At 40.7% G+C, this 19,979-nt stretch overlaps 1 protein-coding gene across 1 annotated transcript; it reads left to right on the forward strand.

The window, feature by feature from the left end:
- The first annotated feature begins 5,906 nt into the window (after positions 1-5,906).
- GPR143 (G protein-coupled receptor 143) lies at positions 5,907-19,468 on the forward strand. The gene is made up of 8 exons (XM_032208291.1): positions 5,907-6,150; positions 7,723-7,832; positions 10,732-10,826; positions 12,248-12,340; positions 12,620-12,729; positions 15,003-15,111; positions 17,625-17,742; positions 19,169-19,468. Exons 1-8 carry the CDS (start codon positions 5,907-5,909, stop codon positions 19,466-19,468), a joined length of 1,179 nt encoding a protein of 392 aa, XP_032064182.1.
- The last annotated feature ends 511 nt before the right edge of the window (positions 19,469-19,979 follow it).

Raw genomic sequence — 19,979 nt, forward strand, 5'->3', positions numbered from 1 at the left:
GTGAGAACACAGCTCCTGTTACAACCCCAAAGGTTAATTTCTTCTGAAAGTCTGAAATACAGAGTATTTCTTTCAGAACACTCCATTTTCTGAAGCAGTTTCAGGACCAGACAATTTTTTTGTGGTTGTGCTCCCAGCATGCTGACTAATGGGCATATCTGAGGAGCCAGGCTATGATATAAATGGGTAGTGTAGCCCTATTGCCCACCAGATCAGTGTACCCAGTAAGCTACTTTGGGTGCTGAGGAATTAGTCTCATTCCTCTGTCTACCCTGGTCTGGGAAGTCCACCTCTGACAATGAAGCCGTGATCTTCAGTCCTGAAGAATGGAATGGACCCTGTGGTCTGCAGCTGGACTGTGTGCTTGGACTGCCAGAATTCCCTTCAATGTTTGGTTACGGTGTTCACCAAGACCATCGAGCTGGTCATGGCATCATGATATGCTGACATTTTTAGTGATTTCATTAACAGGTCCTTGGAGACTTTTTTTGCATTGTAAGAGCTATGAAATTAGAGCTATATTTTGATTTGGTCACATAGGCTGGCCTGGGAACAGAGGTTTTGAGGTTGTTTTCTTGTGCTAATGGGCTTTGGAAATTTAACTTTTGGTAGCAGGGGATATAACCTAATGAGATCCCACAGTGTAGTGATCATAACAAGGTTATAAGAATATCCCACCTAATTTCTCCTGATGGAACCAACTAACATAAGCTCTGAAAAAGATCATGGAAATAGTGGTGCCTGGGATGCCTTCTAAACATGCTGAGGACAGGATAGACACTGAACATCTTAGTGGACCATCTGCAGGCTTACAATTATTGAGGTAAATATTTATAACAAGTCCAATATTCAGTATCATTCTGTGCGGAAAGCATAATATTCTTCCTTTTCACAGTCTTTCATCAGTCAGTTCCCATGCAAACTGTGTCTCGTATAGTCTGTGTAGGTGTGGGACAAGGTCTCTTGAGTGTACGTGGAAAAGGAGGTATCTTTTTATTCTCTGAAGATGACAGTGATTAATGGTGGAATTTCTCCAGAAATGTGGCCACAAAATCTAGCTTAATGGAAGTTCAAAGACTGTAATGTGCTCAACATTGGCATAGAGAAGTGAGGATTTTGTTCTTCCAAACCCTAAGAAATTTTTTTCCTCCGGTTTATGGATGCATTTTTTTCCATTTGGCTACTTTATATTTCATCCATATAAACATTGTCTACTAATTTAATGCAAAAGAGGCACGGTTTCAGTAACAAATTTGTGTATGCTTTTTCACAAAACCAGGTAGGATAACATTCTTCTGGAGAAGGTATAAAAGAAACAATAAAATATACATAACATGATTTCATCAGTCAAGTACGCACAATTATTTAGCTGTTCAAATGAACTCATCTTGTGTATTTATGTTTTTATTCTTAAAGAAAACAAAAAACTCAAACATTATTATTATGCAAAAGAGATACATTCATTCTCATCCTTTTAAATTAATGTTCACCATCCTTAAATATAAACTAATGATTTACACCTGTGTAGTTACATTCAAATCACTGAGGGAAGGGAGGTGATACCTCTCTTTTTCTTCCAGTTCTTTTTAATGGAATCTGTGGCTGTTACAGTCATGGCATGTTACAGTGCATATCACTGTTCTGATATTCCTGCCTAAATTTACAGAAAACTTGAAACAGAAACAATGGGGTGTGAATTTCCCCATTCATTTCAGTTAGGCACTGAGAGAAATGCCACTTTAAAAATGGCTTTAAAAATGAGTACTGATAACAATGGGAAGGACATATCTTACTGTGAAAAGTAGTCCAGTTTCTTACGAAGTTGCAGGTCTGTGCAGATAAAGAACTGTGCTGAGCACATAGAAGAATTACATGTTCAGGCCTTTAAGAATGTATGGCAGGATCTGTTGGGAAGATCATAACTGGTTTTATCGCATCCATTCAGCTTGAAGACAGGCCCACCTTTCATCCGTTTAGGAAATGCTATGTGATGTAGCGTGTTTAGGAGAAGCAAAGACTACGAGATCGTGAACCGTTGACAAAATATGGTTTTCACATTTGTAAGGTAGCTAAGATCTTTATTGGAAGCTTTAAATGGAGGCAGAGATGCATTGAACTGTACACATAAACAAATAAAGTTCTCCTCTGCCTCTATATGCAAACATTTTCTTCTGCCTTTAAAGCAGTGCTGTAGTCCCAGACTTAATTAAGACAGTGATTAAAATACCCGTAACTGCATACTCATGCATAAGCTGTAGCACACTCCTTAACAGCAGAAACGCATGTCTGACATATTTTTGTAAACCTATTGTTTTGCTTTAGAGCCAGACAAGCCAGTGTTTCATCTTAACGATGAACGTGGACTGTACCTGGGAAGCGTCATTTCCCAGGCCCAAGGAGAGCATGAGTGGGTACTTCTAAAAGCTGAGTATGTGTTCTTGCCAGGAGTGCAGTATTATTGTCTCACTCTCAGACACAGGGCTATGGGCGTCTAAAAACGGGCTGCAATTTTTAGTACTGTGCAACGTTGAACGTGCTCTGTGCCTCTGTTTGGTTTTTACAACGCCTTTTTTTTTTTTTTTAAGGTTCATTTAGGTGTGCTAATGTTTCTTTTCAAGCTACAGCATTTGGGTAATTGAGTAATTGGGTAATTCCGTCAGGGGAACCCTATTTCAGAGAAAAGGGAACTGAAACCTATAGAACAATCGAAGCTGTACTGAATTCTAAATAAATATTCCTCAACAAGGCAAAATAACTCTTCTCTTGCTTTCTTTTGTTGCTTTTCTCTTTCCTTTGCCTTTGGCCCTGGCTTTTATCCTCTTATTTTCATAATCACGAGAAGCCAAAGTAATCTCAGGTATAAGACTGCCAAACCAGCTTTGAATTTCTGTGACTGTTCTGACTCTTTATACTTCGAGTGCAGCAGCAAGGGCCAGGCTTGCTAGATCTTACCAGCCAAGAGGCTGAACAGCTCATTGATTTGGCAGATCCATCTCCCATATAGCCTCGGCTGTGGCTGTCCCCATGTAAAGACATGTCTGCTTGTGTCGTGGCAGGTATCTGTTCACTCTTGAGTCACTTTATTTTCTTTTGGTATTTGTCATTCCACAGGTCGCACTCTTTGCTTCCAATAAAAATGAGCAGTGCAAGAATCGCTCTGTAAGTAACTGCATAATCAAATCCTGAGAGAGTAGGAGGAAAGGGACCCAGAAGAAGAAGATAAAAAGCAATCATCCACTTGAAGAAGTGGATGAAAAAGCAATCATACACTTGAAGGTGCACGGCTGGCAAGCTTATCGAAAGAAAAGGAGAGAAAGATATAAAATAATAGCCTCCACAATATAAGTCTACAGTTGAGGAATGCAAGTAATTTCAAGGTGGCTGAACAAAAGGGAGAAAGAAGTTAAAATAATGACATGGTAAATCCACATGGGCAAACTAGAAAACCACAGCCAGGATCAGTGAAAACAAACGATAAGCAGAAAAAGCAAAACACACCAAACACTCCTTTATGGAAGCCAGAACAAATGGTCAGGATAACAACTCGACACGCTTTTTAAACATTTAAAGGAAGGAGAATGACAACAGAAATAACGAGGGAAACATTTTTAGAAGATGATAGTGGCAATGAAAGGCTTCCATGGAACAGTTTCACTTTCTGCCTAATAATCTAAAAATCATGCCATTCCAAGCATAGATCAGGCTACATAAATTAATCTTCAAATGAGAGCAAGCACCATTTATTTTAATATACATTTATTTGCATTGTATATGTGGTATATGATGGTTTTATTTTAAATAATTATGTCTCTGTGTTATCTTTTTATTCTTCAGTAGCCCAGGAACTTGTTCCTTTCTGAACCTATTTTAGTACTTTCCTCCAGACCAGTTTTTAGCATTTACCATAAATATACCAGAAATTTTGCCTGAAAATGAAGCTGCTGACTTTGGCTTCTAGGCAGTGGTTTGCAGGAAAAAAAATGAGAGCACTTCATGTTACCCTTACTGATAACACAGCTAGCCAGGTAAATTGCAATGCACTGCCTTGACAGAGAGGTGGCAACTCCATGCACTGCTGCTCGTCTGAGATGGAATGAAGTCCGAGGAGTCCCAATCCTGTACTGACAACAGGGCATAAATATTCTCCTTTACCTCAATGAGAATTCGTGTTTTGGAGCAGTGCAACCTGGTTCACACCCTTGCTGTCTCCAGAATACTTTCTGTGCCCGTGGTAGCAGCAAAACATAGGATCACAACATCTGGATCACTCACCCGTCCTCATCTGTGGAGCAGGAAAATCTCTGTGTGCTGGAAAGCTGCAAAAACATCCAGATACCATTCAGCTTCAAATTCAGCTGCCGGAATGTGGGAGTCTTTAATGCAGGGTATGCCTAAGACCCCATTACATTCAGCAAAACCTGCTCAGCGATTCAGCTCACTGTGTGTGTTTTTGTCAGGAAAAGGTTAACAGCTCTCTAGACTAAGCCCAGACTCTGAACTTGGCTAAGATCGTGATCAACACTGACAGGAGCAGGGTCACCTCACTGATGCATGGACACCTGGGTCTGCAAGCTAGCATCCTGCTCTGCTGGTGCTGTAGTGCTGGCAGAGTTGGAGGAACCCTCTGGGAGTAGGTGATGGGTGCATGGTGTGTTGGGGAGTGTGGGCACCAGCCCCAGCCCTGCTGCTTCCCTGCAAGGCTCTTTTTTCTGCCAAGAGAGGCTGAAGCCACTGAGTTCTGTGACCCCTGCACACACAGCATGCCACTGTCATTCATCCAGCTGTAATAATTTCTGCTAAAAAAATAAATAGGGCTGTATGAAAAAAAAATAAAAGGTCATTTGTTCTTACAAGAACTAATTATAAAATCCATGACTGTGTTATGTAGCATCCAGTTCACTTCAACAATGCTGGCAATGCTCCCTCCTGTTTTTTCCTGAACGTGTTTCTACAAACACAGTTTCTGCAGGGGTTGGGGCTGACACAGGGCATTTGAATGTGTCTGAGAGGGGAGAGTTAATTTTTGTATTTATGATTGTGAGTATATGCTGCTGTGTCCAACAGGACTAAAGGATATTGTCTAGCTTATAAAGTAAAAACAAACATTGCAGATCAAATTCCTGTTTCCATATTAAACCCATTCCCCCAAAAAAAAAAAAAATGGAAAGAAAAGAAAAGAAAAATATTCTTGAGAAATCAAAAGTCCTGGAATTTTCCACCTCAAAATGACCTAACACAAACAGCACAGACTGTGCTTGTGAGCTTGTGATTTAAATGCGATGAGGTTAATATGGCTTCCTAAATGTAATCTCTTTCTACAGGGGTAGGATGTATTGCTTCTAAATTTAATTACGGAGGTGGGTGGGTTGGATCCCTAAAATTTAAATTTGGGTTAGGGTGTGGATTTATAGCCCTGCTCCTCCCTGCAAAAGCTGGGGACTGCTTGTGTCTGGACCCATCTTTTCAATTAATTTTCGGTAATTAAAGTGTGATGTGTGGGACGGGGCTAAAATGAAATACAATTAAAATGTAATGCCTCTCCTTTGGTATCTCCATCCTTATTCATTTTAAACCATCTCCAGTGCTCTGATGAGTTTATGTCTTCCTGTATCACGTACTGTGCAAGCAGAAATGTTTGAGTGAACTCCTGCCAATGGCTCTGAGCAAGCATGGGGCATGTTTCAGATTACACCGTGTTTTGTTGTTCTGATCTGATCTCCTTGCTAGGAGAGGCTGAGAAAGGCCGCTCTAGGGGATTTACTTCCAGCAGCAGCAGCACATGATCCCTCAATCGCGTGATTCTCACCACCGAGGACTAATGGGGAGGGTGAAGAAAAAGCACGCGCTGCCTTGGGGAAGCAACAGCAGCTCCTGCTCGTGGGCCCCCTCCACCAGCCGGACGCTTCATGGCTTCTCCCCGCTTAGAAACCTACTGCTGCCCGAACCGGGATGCAGCCACGCAGCTCGTGATGAGCTTCCAGCCCGAGGTCTTCTGCGGGGTCTGCATCGGCAGCGCCTCTGTCAGCGTGATGCTGACCGTCCTGCAGCTCCTGCCAAAGAAGGGACAGATCCTGCGGAAGATGCCCAAAGCCTCCTCCTCCTCCACCATCCTTCTCCTTATCTCTGTTTGTGACATCCTCGGTGGCTTAGGTAAGCGCCGGCTCGACGCCCCCTGCCCTTGCTGTAGCAGGCTCTGGTTGCTCTGAGGTACCCAAGCCAAAGGAGCCGGTTAGCAGGCAGATGAGAGGGAAGCGTCTGAGGGAAACGTCCTGCCTGTATTCCTGGGAAGATTTGGGCTGAGTGAGATCAGAAAAGGACGGGCCTTTGGGGGGGAGAAGGTCTTGCTTAATAGTCGCATTTTAAAATAAAAGCTCTTGGCATATCTACACCAAAATCTCTACTTCAAAACAAATTACAATCCGGAACCAGCTGGTTCTTAGAGGAAGGCGTGGAAGCGGAGGTGAGGGAGCACAGTTAAAACTAGAGCTGACTTCCAAAACTTAGCTGATCCTTCAGACTGTATTTAGAGAACACTTGCCACGTCCGTAAATCCTCTCAGACCAAGTCTGTGCCGCTCTTCACATGCCAGCCACTCCTCCAGGCACAGCAGGCTGGCTGGAAGCGCAGCCATGCAGCTCGCACCGAGTGCCAGCTTTTGGGGAGTGAGAGAAGCTCCCTTACCGGGGACACGCTGCTGCCCAGTGTGCATGAGACAAGGTGTAAAAATAATGCATCCAGATCTGCCTGGCATTTACTGCCAAAGTCGGTACAAATCACAGCACCACACGCTGTGGAAACGCAGGATGAGTTGTTTCTACAATAACTTTTTTTTTTTCTCCTCACATTAAATAACAGAATTATTACTGTTTTATAAGTGTCTCTGGCTGCCTCTGAAAGGAGTAGGATTTTACATCTTTTCCCCCTTCATACCTAGCCAGCTTCTCTCAAAGTACATAAAATTAACGATATTAAAGCAAATGATGGATAGGAAAATTTAGAGAGATGTGGAAAGAGCATTATGTGTTTTCACCTGGAAAAGGTCCTTTCAGTCAGATGAGGCCAGCAGTAAAGTTACTTTTCTCCCTTTCTCTTTCACAGGCAAACTTTATCTGTCATTGTCTCTGAATTAGGCTCACTTCAGTGTGTGGGAAACCCTTCACATGTGGTGGGGAGCCTGGTGGGCTGGTTACAATGAATGTGGGTGCTTTGATGCCTATTTTGAGCAAACCCATAAAATCTCACTAACAAAGTTCATTTAAAAAGTCAATATTCTCAGCTAATTGTGAAGCCCTGCTTTGTTCAGTCCCTGGGCAGAGAGGAAAAGAGCTTCTTGTAAAAATGAAGACTGCAAAAAGTGTGAAATTACACTTGCCTGAAACAAGGGATTGTAGAGAAATGAACATTAGGATATGAATATATGGGGGTAAAATTATCAATAGTTAATGGTTCATGTCAATCTGCCCGATTCAGTTTAGGGGAGAGTGTGGCAGGATCTGTAGGTAAGTGAGATTTTAATCTACGTGGCATAACACTGCGAGACCCCCGGCCCTGGGGGCTGCTCTCAGCGAGCCGTCCCAGCGGCGCTCCCGCTGTGCTCCCGTGCAGCCGCAGCCTTGTTGTGAGCACACAAAATCCAGGCTGCAATGCAAAACATGCAGCCGGCATCCTCATGTGACTCTGGTCACGCTGACAGGAGGAAAGTACTCACGTGTTTCTCTTTAGGTGTGATCTTCAGATCCAGCGTCTGGTTGGGCTTTCCAGGCTTCATCGCCAACATCTCGGTGGCGAACGCGACTGACATGTGGCCCTCTGCCTTCTGCGTGGGGAGCGCGGTAGGTACCAAGCCCATCCTCTCATGTCTGCTTTGCTCATGGGTGATCTGAAAGGCAAACCATGGTGTCCCAAAGGAGGTTAGACGCCGAGCCAGTGTCTGGTCAGATGGGGCTCAACCTATGCCCTGCTGTGCGAGCACTGTTGTGCCTCCCACCAAAAGCCCTGTGAGGGCGGCAGGGAGAGGGGTACCACAAGGCTCGGCCTGTCCTGCAGCTGGCTCATCACAGAAATGCTGTGGTCACAGAGGGCAGAACCGTGTCCTGGTGAGGGACACGAAATTGTGAGGGGACAATGTGAAAGGGATGCTGGATTTCAGCATGCACAGAGACAGCCAGCACCAACTGCGCCCACAGCAGCGCGGGGGGCTTGGGCCAGTGGCGGTGGCACGAGTACGCCTGATGAGGCAAAGCTGATGGCAGAAGCGACGTCCTTGCTGCATGGGATTGCAGCTCAGATTGCTCTTTACATGGGCACCTGGCCAAACATAACCAAGCATCTTCTGGATTCAAGCGCATGGAATAAGAAAATGTAAACGCATTCCAAAAGCACAAATTGAAACTCAGTTGCAAATACTACAGTCACAGTACTGCCTGAGGCATACACTCTGAGTTTACTGTACAAGAAAAAAGGCCACTTTTTTTTTTTTTTAACCAAAACATGGAGAATGACAAATAATATCATAAATTTACCCCAGTTCAGTAGGAATGTAGGCTAGCCAAAGAATTCACACATGAACTATAACAGCAGTAGCTTAACAATTCAAAGTTTACAATATAATAAAGGAGATGCTGCATATAAACAGAATTATTCAGCTCCACTAGTTTTTAAATAAAACAAGATGTGCCAAAATGCAACTCACTGTACTTCATATGCCTAATGACAATTTCAGACATTATAGCAGAAGCAAGCATCAGTTACACATCTATCGGTTCTCAATTTTCTCTCATATGTTTCATTTTTGCTTATTAGATGCAAAAGTTGATTTTTTTTTCTTTACAGGAAAGTGAAACCACTAACATCAATATCTTACAAGAAGAATGCCCAATTTGAAAAACATGTTTCCATATGTCTTAAGTTTCACTTTCTTGCCCTTACCACAAAAAGTAATATTTTTAAACAGTGACAAAGACACCGTATGCAGACTGTTTGTTTTTCATTTTGATCTCAGGTTAGATGGTGAGCAGCACAGTGGTCTACCACAATTTTTATTTTCCCTTTCTCGGGCTCCAGGAAAGTGCTGCAGTTTGAGTCACTTGCTAAATTTAAATTTAATTATATTGGAATGAAAAATGACCCTTCTTCTACTCACTTCCCCTAACATATTCTCATGTGAGTTAATAAAATGGTTCTGATTCTATTTTAAGTTTCTTCTACTGCTATTGTTTTATTTCATTTACCCACAAACCAATGAAATCTGAACAGTGAGGCCCTGAAGCTTCTCCTTTGAATAACACCCTCTGATTTGTAGATGGATACCCTTTCAGGCACTTTTTTCTTTGGAAAAAAAAAAAAAAAAAAAAAAAAAAAAAAAAAAAAAAAACAAGCATATGAAAATTTGGGGTTATAGGTACATCTGATTTTCATTATTTTTGGTGACAGTCTTGTCTATGTTGGAATTTGCAGGTGGAAAGACCACACAGTTTATTTGTGTATATGTGTCTGTATATAGTCAATTATGCATTTCTGAACTGCAGCAAATATTTAATAGTGCAGATGAAGTTACATGCTGAGGGCTATGGATAAAGTGTATTAACAGGAAGACTGGAATTTTATTTTCTGACTTCTGTGCACTAGCAAAATGTCATGGCATTTGAATTATATGCTGAATAATTCATGTCACACATGACGAGATGTAGGGTCTATACCCATGGTGAAAGGAAATATTTCCCAGCTTGATTTATCTTTGGAAGAAGGAATAGTAGATCTCTAGCCACTGATGTTTGGCTCAGTAACAAGTATGTTGGTCTCCAGCTGTAAAAGGATGCTGCTGTGGAGCTGTGGCAAAGGATATTCAGATAAGAGCTGAGAGAAGGGCGCAGAGGGAAGGTAATCTGAATATTAAAATAGTTCCAGACCCTTACAGAGAGCCAGCTCCTATGGGGAAGAGATTTGGAATTTATAAACAGAGGCAAAGAAAGGTCAGTTATCTTCTATAGGCTCATGGGAAAAAATGTATAGGGTCAGCTCACAAATGCAGCGGAATTTAACTTGACTTGAACTTGTCTCACTTGGACTTTTATTGAAGAAATTAGTTAAGGAGTTAAGTATGGAGAATTTTTCCAGAGGGTGGGTTGCTGGGTATTTTTGTTGCGTATCATTTTTATTCATAGTAACTGTTCCCTCACTTAAGTTATGGAGTCATAGAATCGTAAGTTCCTGAACATGGAGAAAATACCCATCACACACAGAACCCACCAAGCAAAGGCACACTGGTAACAGCTGTCTTCAGTTGTATTTTCATGCCTCAGCTACTGAGCAACTAAATTTTACTAAAATGCAGTAGAAAAAAAATAAAATAAAATAAAAATAAAAGAAAATTGTATTGATGAAATTTGAATTTAAAATTAAAACATCCTCACTCTAAATTTGGTATTTAAGAATTTATTTTGGACTTCATTCATGACATTAAAGGCTAAGATTGGAGAGGGAAATAACAGGTTTTCTAAAAAAATAGTCTCAGCTGCAAAGGCAAATGCTTCTCAGTTTACCTATGGCTTGATGCCTTGGCTACACCAATGCTGTTCCTGGGATTTTGAGTAAGATTTTATACTTCACAAAACTCATTTGGAAAATACACACCTTTAAAGTACAAGGGAGAAAGGTTTGAGTCTGCCTACCCCCCACCCGCAGTGGCACTTGATGAGCAGCTGTGACATTTGCCATTTTTTTTTCCTGCAGATGTGGATCCAGCTGTTATACAGTGCGGGCTTCTGGTGGTTGTTTTGCTACGCTGTCGATTCTTACTTGGTGGTAAGAAGATCAGCAGGACTGAGGTACCACAGTTAAAGCTCTGAAATTGTTATTTTACTTCCAACAAGGTCCATGTTTGCATGCAGCTATCTAAGGGTATAAATGAAACCTGTACAAACATCTGATGTTCACATGGTTACCAGATAATGATATGGGTGGGTGGTGTGCTAAGTGCTTGAATTGTCAGGGCAATGCTCAGATATTGATTTGTTTATGCCCAACTGGCATTTAAAAGTAACTGACTTCATTTAACCTTCAGAAAAATAAGGTGCAGATCAGGCTTTATATATATGTATTGCAGTATATATATATATATATACATGTATATATATATGTATATATATATGTATTGTAATACATATATATATATGCATATATATATATGCAGCAAGATGCTATTTTTGTCCCTTCTCTATACCTGAAATTCATCCTTGTGGGAAAAGTTTTAACTTGAATAAAAATAGTGGGAGAGGGGACATGCTGAATTTCATACAGTTCATTTTCCAGTTTGTTTATCTTTTCTCAGATTTTTTCTCTCTCTTTTTTTTTTTTTTTTTCCCTCTATTGTCATTATTACACTTCTGATCACATTTGTAAAGTTTTAAGGAAGAAAAATATGTGCTTACTACACACATTTTTCTGCAATGCCTTTATTAGAAGAACCTATACACTTTAGAAATTTCCATACTGTAACGCCAGACAGAAAATACAAGGTGTTTCTAATTTGGTAATGAGAAGGGCAAAATGACCTTCAGTTGCCACTGCTAAATGGGGAATTCTGTGACATTATATCCAGATGATACTGAGTAAGAAGGTACTGGAGGCATGGTTCATCTGGTGCATGTTATCAAAATGGAGGTTTTTGGGTTAACTTAGGCCTGCAGAGGACAAACCTGGTTTTGTAAAGTCCCATACTTATAGTTTGAAACAGCTGGGACCTACCTCCTTCCCCCATGCCCATTAACCAAAGAAATGAAATAAAATGTGTATTTGGGCCTGATGCTAAGATCAGAGTAAAAGATGAAAGACGCTTATGCACAGAAATCTGCACTTCTGTAGGATGGGAGCAATGTCGGACTCTCATCAGAGTTATACATAATGCTCTGCAACCTTCAGAAGAGTGGTTTAGTTGGCTCTTTGGCTCCCTTCATCAATTTTTTATCCCCTCAAGTGCTTTCCTCATGAGCAACGAAGGGTGCAGGGGATCCTTCTGAAGGTGTGGGGATGCGGGAGAGGCTTCCCACCCCACAGGCTGGAGGATGCGGTACTGCGGTGACTTTCCTCCTGTCAGGAGGGCCCCCTTTCCCCTCCTGCTCTTTTAGGTGTGAGGTACTGACAGTGCTGTTCATCTCATGCCTGTAAGAGTCCCATCTCCACGTTGCCATGTGGGAAGGGTGAGGTTTGGTGTCTTTAAAGATGACGAATGTCCTGCTTGATCCTCCAGTACGATCGTGCTGTACCACATGATGGCCTGGGGCCTGGCGGTCCTGCTCTGCGTGGAGGGAGTGGCGCTGCTTTACTACCCGTCCCTGTCCAGGTGAGCGGGCCCCCAGGGGCAGGCTCCAAAGCCATAGTGACCTGTGGGCACTTGGGTGTCTTTTGGTCAGCACTGGAGACAGACTTCCAACCACAGGGCTTTTTTTTTGATCTTGGAGAACTGTCTCCTGCTGAGTCAGTGCAATCCTAAAAAATTTTAGCATTTGTTCACTTCATTCCTTTTATCTTTTTTTAAGCTAAAGGTGACATAGATGAAATAGCCTAAACTGTCAGATGTGGAAAGAAAATAATGAATAACCTGTTAATGATTTCTTCTCAGTTGTGAAAAAGGCCTGGAGCATGCAATTCCCCATTACATCACAACCTACGCCCCACTCCTGCTGGTGCTGGTGGTCAACCCGATCCTGTTTAGAAGGACAGTATCTGCAGGTATGTTTCTAACGGCCAGTGTGAATCAGTGTGTTATTTAGCCAAATAGTAATAATGTAAAAAGTCATGCCTTATGACTTCTTGCATATGATGTGGGATAGCTCCTTTTTACAGTGATGTGGGATAGCTTCTCATTAAATCACAAAAAGTAGGGCCAAGGGTGGGAAGGAATTGCCTACTAAAATGAAGATACCATCTCAGTGGGAAATTTGCTCTAGAGACACACTCTGATCACATACTGAAGCTATGCTGTTAGTTACCTCTGCTATTGCAGATTGGCAAAGACACTGCTATGTTACTGCAATACTCTTTATTTAAAGTATTCTGGTAATGTATTGTGGATGTTTAATGCTACTGTAGTATTTACCAATGTAGATTTTGGAATACAGTTTATTCTTTTTTAAAGGTAATGTTCAGACTCAGTGACTTCATTTCATGTAATGTGATCCACACTAGATGTTTTCAGTACCTGAATTCATCATCTATGCATTCAATATATAAAAACAGCAACAGAGACTTACTATTCTGAGTTAAATCTACCCTGTATTCCCCTGTAATGCTTATTATCAAAGGAAAAGTTGACAGAATCTGTGGAACACTTTATTTAAATATTACACATATAGTGCATCTGTCTCTTTTTGCTGACATAACACTTTCAATTTTTGTAGGTGTAGACAATGCTGTATCAGTTGCACAACAGAAATACATCTAATTACCTGTATCAAGGAGCCTCCTGTATTTCACTTATCTGAAAGACCCACAGTGCTGTACATTTGGTACCAAAGACAACCCATATATGCATCATTGTATTATCTCATTCTTGTGACCTGTACCAAGAATTGCATTTCTGAGATAGCATTCAGTAAATTGACACCTACGTTCTGCATTAACTGCTATATTTGTGTGTTTTGAAGGCACTGGCTTTTTTTGATTGTATTGAAATCATCTGTTTGGTAAATGATAAACTTCCCTTCCATAGCATGTCTTATGGAAGACAGGGGAATACATTTTCTAAAGTCGGCAGCAAAGGTCTTTGATGAGAACACAATAATGAATCGTTATGCTTGTATGTGATATGCATCTGTGTCTGTGCATCCATGTGTGCTCTATGTAGGTATGTATGTGTGTGTGCTCATACACCTGTGACAAATTCTATGGCTAAAGTATCTAGTTGTACAGATACTTTAATATCTGTGCCTATATTACCTCTTCTACCTGTACTTAGAGTTCTGTAGGCACTAAGGCTCAACTTTTGCTTCTTACCTTCAGAAATATCTGTTGCTAAAGATGATGCCTTGTATTTTCTTGCTCTGAAGTGAACAAAAATTTATACTAACAACCTGTATTTTCTCTGTTGTCTAACAGAAGTAATACAGAAAGATAACAAGGAAAAAAAACAAACACATGAAAGTCTGCATAATGAGATCTGTAGACTGTAATCAAGTGAGAATTTAATTGTTCCTAAAAACAGAATTTCTCCTTGACTGTAGAGGATAGTAAAAGAGCATTGAGCTTGATCTTAAAGAAAAGGTTGTGTAAGTAGGAAGTCAGGCAATAAATTATTATGGTAAAGACAAATGAAGCACTGGAATAACTTGGCTGAAGTGGTCTTTGAGTGTTCCTGATTTTTCATCAAGCTTGCAGAGTCGGCAAACAGCCACACCTAGATGTAACTGCTCAGGGGCAGGGAATGAGTTGGATAATCTCTCAAAGCCTATTCTTTTTATGGGAAAATATACAATGAGTATCTTTATGCATATGTATATTCCTTGTGATATCTGAACAGTATGTTGCATAACTATTTTTGTTGCATTACAGCTTCAAGTGTTAAAGGTGTAGTAGCCAATGCTGTATTAATTGCACAATTAAATATAGAGTGTATAATAGGGTAGAATGTATTCTGTTTTGGTCCAAACATCATGTAATAAATACATTAGATCACACACATCATATAGAAGTTGTAAATACTACCGTTTTATTATAAAAGAAGAGTATGCTGACCACGCTATTTTCTTCAATGGTATTGAGAGAAGAAAGAACAGCTAGTGGAATGCCACCTATTTTAGGAATCCTTAATGCATGTGCTTCTTTTCCTTTAGTATTAGGCTGTGTGTGAGATCACCTGATGGTGGTCTTTCTAGCATCCAAACTGCTGCTGGAGACAAATCCATCAGTTCCCTTTGTTCCCTCTTTACAGACATCTGTCTTCTGGATCTTTGTGTTCAAATAATGAGATGCACATATTTTAATGAACACAATTTTATACTTTCCAGTTGCCTCTTTACTGAAAGGCAGACAAGGGATTTACACGGAGAATGAGAGACGTCTGGGGACAGAGATCCAGATGCGCTTTTTCAAAATTATGCTGGTATTCATTGTTTGGTAAGAGGTGCATTATTTTGTTTTAAACTGTTTTTTTTTTTTCCTAGCTGGAGAGTGATGGGGACAAGAATAGAGACTGATGTTTTGCCTCATTTGTTTGCCTTTATGGTTGGAAGGGAAGGTTTCTAAGGAAGACGTAGTTCTAAACTAGTTCACAGACAAGCTGAATCACTCACACAGCATCACAAGGCTGCAAGGAAATGATAAAAATGTTTAATCTAAAGGAAAACAATGACACTAAGAAACAATAGCAACAACACCAAAAAAAAAAAAAAAAAAAAAAAAGTGGCTGGGCACAACCTAAAGCTGTCTGAAACAGCAGAAATATTCCTCAGAGCCCAGTCTTCTCTCTTGTCATCAAACATGCCATTGAAAGCCTACAGTAAATATGCTTCTACCACTGGCTTCATGCCCTGGTTAGGATGATATAACGCATCATCTCTACGGTCTGGAGATCTCAAATGTGTGAAACAGGTATTGTGTGTTAGCTAGAAATACAGAGTTACATGCCCAAAATAGAAATCTTCTGATTATCTAATCTTGTTTCTAATATTCCATCTTCCTCTATGCAAATAGAAGTTTGGGGTAGGACAGGGAAGGGGCAGGGCAGGAGGGGAAGGAGGGAGGGTACACACCTCATCCCCAAATCTCCTGCACCTCTGCTCCAGCAGTGCCATCCAGTGTGAAAGATGCTGAGTGGTGACTGGGACTGAAGGTGTTGGATGCACACAACAAATCTAGGATGAAAGAAGGACTGCTTTAGGAGGAGACAGTTTTTACTGCAGTCTCACAATTGTCACACACCACTAAAGGCACCAGAAGAGGGGGTGATCCATACAGAGGTCTGTGCAGTGACCTAGCAAGACAGGGTTACTACTGGTGAGCGTTCACCACCTGTGTGGGTAACAACACAAGAGGGAGGAAGTAGTCCAGGAGTAGTGAAGAGACTTGGTCAAAGTTAATGGTCTGTACAAATACTTTTACATATATATATTAAAAAAAAAAAAAAAAAGAAAAACAAAGACAAAAAACAAAACAAAAGAAAAAAACACCGGTAATTAATTCATATTATATTGCCTTAAAAGTCTGAGCAGGGAGGAAGGCTGCCTTTTTATCTTGTCCTAGCTGCTGTATACAGTATACAGATACTGGAGTGCTCTGGAGGGAAACTATTGTCTTTTCTTCGGGAATAGCAGAGCCTGCTTGGCTCAGTAGAGAGGTTTTTAGTGCAAAGGGTGGTTTAGGCAGCAGGAGAGGGGGAGAAAGGCAGCTGAAAAGCAGATTGCAGCATGGCTTCTTGGAAATTGCTGGAAATACCAAGGATTTAGCCAGGCTTCTAGGGTTATGGAAAGAAAGAGCCTTATTCTGGAGCCTGGAGGCACCAGAGAAGTTTATTACAACCTAAGGGATTGTGGCCAGCTTGATGGTATGGGAGCAAGCATGAAAGAAGGGAGCAAATCCACAAGAACACAGTGGGGACATCTGTTTATTTGTCTTTGTCTCATTATGAGTTTTCCTATTAAAAAAAAAAAAAAAGGTTCTCATTTTGGATTTTGTTCTTCTGATAAAACATAAGCTTTAGAGTGTAAAAACTCTTTCAGTGCCATCTCAGAAGCTTAGGGGAGATGCTGTTCTATTCCAGAGGTCAAAAAGGAGATGAGTCTGTCAAGGAAAACAAATTGTAGCAGCATGGGGTAGAAGAGTTGCCTGCAGATTTGGAAAGCATGAGCAGAAGGTTCTACACTGAGAAAAAATACAGTTGCAAGAAGGATGCTTATAAACCTCTATAGAAATTATGACGTGGACATTGGTGGTTTCCTTTCTGAAACTGCAGCAGAAATACAAAGAAAGACTGTTCTGAAGTCATACAAAGTTGCAACTATTTACTATAACCTTTATTTAGTGTATAACGTTCTCAGTTTGTTTCACAGGATGTGGCTTAGTTATGCTCATCCTTCTTTACAAACAGAAATTGCCTTTATTCCAAAAATGTGATGGCATTTTCAAGGATTTTAAAGTCAAGCTTAGTTTTGATTTGTAGATTTTTTACAAACATTTTGAAAATCTGCTCAAATCTAACCATGAAAATTTAGGGAGGCTGGAGTTTCTGCAGCCTTTTACAGCATATATGAATATATTTGAGTTCCTTATCTGTGAGTATTATGCTTTTAAGATGCAAGCAAAAGAAGGCGCTATCTGTGATGTTCCCATTATGGTTCACAGTTGTTTATAATCTCAGTTTTATCCTGCAGCAAGCTCAAATCTTCAGGTTTAATTTTGTCTGGGTATATTGATTTCTTTGTCTAGGCCTGGGCTAGGTGTCTGTAGATGTCTGTTTTTTGATTATGTGCTCAGAAAGCTATGGGTCCCTTCATATGGAGACATTTTAAAAATCTCACTCTCCTTATTGGTGTTCCTAATCTCTATAATTTGAAATAAATCATATTTTATATATGCATACATATACATATATATCTGTCTTGTTCTCTTCCTCTTCTTTATTTCCGCAATAGCTGGTCATCTAATATCGTCAATGAGAGCCTTTTGTTCTATCTTGAGATGCAGCCAGATATCAATGAAATGCCTCTGAAAAACATCAGAAGCGCCGCACTGATCACATGGATTATAATGGTAGGTCATGGCATTTGTTAGAGTTAGAAATTGCTTGTGTAAGACTGGTGGAGCAGCAACAGTGTGATGGGTGGGTTATGACTAAGCGGAATGTAAGCACTCCAGAAATCAAGGAAGAAAAGCCAAATGTAAGAGCAGCCCCTGGGAGTGCTCCTCACATGTAAACTTTACCAAAACGGTACTAAAGACCAACATTTTCTCCCATTTACTAGCGTATGCAGTCTCTTTGTGAGTGATTCCTACTCATTTTTAAGATCCAGAGCAGACTGCAAAGTTTTGATCCAGAGCAAGCCGCAAAGTTTTAGCTCATGCTTCCTGAAGGTTACCCTCTAAAACAGACATTTTCTTCTAATTGTGTGTTTGTAACTAGAGCTTTCTTTATTAGTGGCTTATAAAGAATAATTACATCTTATATCATAACATTTGGATAGCTATAAGAGGAAAAATACATGATAGTTCTTAAAAGCAAAGCACAAGAAGATAGCTATAAGATACTGGGCTCTTTTGGTACCCCACTCTTTTTTATCCTTCTACTGGAATATTTGACAGGGGATTTTACAGAGGTGTTACTGATGGTTCCTTTTTCAAGAAAGTTTATTCTGAAGCTGTTAAACACCTGTGAGTCGTAAGCATGCTTTGTGCAGTTAAGCCCTTGAGCTGCTTGGTGTTGAAGAGCTAAGCAATGCAACTGATTTGATGCAACCTCCTCCTCTGATAAGGATGGAAACTTTTGTATGACAAGGACCTTTCTCTTGCTCACCTGGAGGGCACAAGGTCAGGTCTAGCAACTGCGCTGTATTTAAACTGTCCGTAAACTAAGTTTGCAATTTTCCCGTGAGAAGAATGGAAACCGCTAAAACCATTTATTTGTCAACCATCCCAAGGCAATGGGAACAGACGAGTTTTTGGAAATCACTGGGGATTTTCTTTTTCAGTGTCTCTCCCTGTTTTTCCATTCCACTTTGATGGACATTTTCACTGGCTCAGAAATCTGCAGCCATTCCAGACAGATCAACTGCTGCTATTTTAAAAATCTTGCCTGTATGTGCTAATGTCTACTCATATATTTGACTTGGCTTCTAGCAAAAAACGCAATATTTGCTTTTGTGAATTAAAAAGTGTAGAGCTTGTGAGGAATGTTAAAAACACACTGGGGGACTGACCAGCTAAAATTCATGCTAGAAACCCACTTGGCGCCTACTGTTCACTGGGATGGCCTCAGCATACTGAAACAACAGGTTGTGGTATCTCACCCTGCTTTGTGTCTGTAGTGGGAACAACCGTGCACTTATTTGCATGCAAATAGCATCTTTTAAAGACAGCAGTTGTTCAGAGTAAGGGAAGTTGTTAACGTGTGCCTAATGTTTTGCTGGAGTTCAAAATGAAGCCTTGCTGATGTACCTCCTGTTGCACGGCTCTCTTCTAGGGGATTCTTAATCCCATGCAAGGCTTCCTCTTCACATTGGCTTTCTATGGCTGGACGGGATGCAGAGTGGACCTGAAATGGCGGAAGAGAGAAATACCCTGGGAATCCATGTCCTCGTCAACCATGGGTGAAAATGCCTATCCCTCACCTGTGAACTACCAAACCAACCTCCACGATCCAAAGAAGTTATCAACAACTGACAGCCAGCAGACTGACGAGGCTATAAGCATGTTGTCTGAAGGTAACACCAGTGGTGATGACAGGATAACCAGGAGCTCTCCCATCTACCAGGGCTGGTAGTTCATAGGTGCAGAGATGAATCTCACTTCTCCCATTGTCAAGACTCGTAAAACCACATCACTGTGTGGACCATTGCTGACTCTGGAATTTGGTTTGTGCCTAATGGCTCCATGTCATTTCCTTTAACTTTTGTGTGTCTGGGAGAGAGTGTGTGAGACGCAGAGAAATTATGGTTAATGTCTTCATTTGCCTTATAGGAGATGTGTAGAAAGGTATAAAGGCCTGATAAGATTTCAGCAGGAGTATATCTCTGCAAGGATCTGTGTTACTTACGTTTCATCTGTTTTCTTTTAATCTTTCTTGTAACCTGCATATGGTAGAAGAGTCTTTTCTTTAATAAACAGACTATTAATATGTTGGATTTTTAAATGTGTTCCCTTGCTTGCCTTGTTTAACATAAAATTCCTCACCCAGATTACAGTTCTAAGAGTTCTGAGATGTGATTTACAGCCTTGACACTCTAGTAAAACATGAGTGACAGAAAACTTTGACATAAGTACGGATTTTCCCT

This window comes from Aythya fuligula, chromosome 1 (genome assembly GCF_009819795.1).
Source record: "Aythya fuligula isolate bAytFul2 chromosome 1, bAytFul2.pri, whole genome shotgun sequence".
In the NCBI taxonomy this organism is placed as follows: domain Eukaryota; kingdom Metazoa; phylum Chordata; class Aves; order Anseriformes; family Anatidae; genus Aythya; species Aythya fuligula.

What these genes read in the sequence shown, in the direction of transcription:
- GPR143 (XM_032208291.1), top strand. Translation starts at nt 5,907, where the DNA reads ATGGCTTCTCCCCGCTTAGAAACCTACTGCTGCCCGAACCGGGATGCA. An exon ending in TGACATCCTCGGTGGCTTAG is followed by an intron (nt 6,151 to 7,722) that starts GTAAGCGCCGGC and finishes GTTTCTCTTTAG; the next exon opens with GTGTGATCTTCAGATCCAGC. An exon ending in TGATCACATGGATTATAATG is followed by an intron (nt 17,743 to 19,168) that starts GTAGGTCATGGC and finishes GCTCTCTTCTAG; the next exon opens with GGGATTCTTAATCCCATGCA.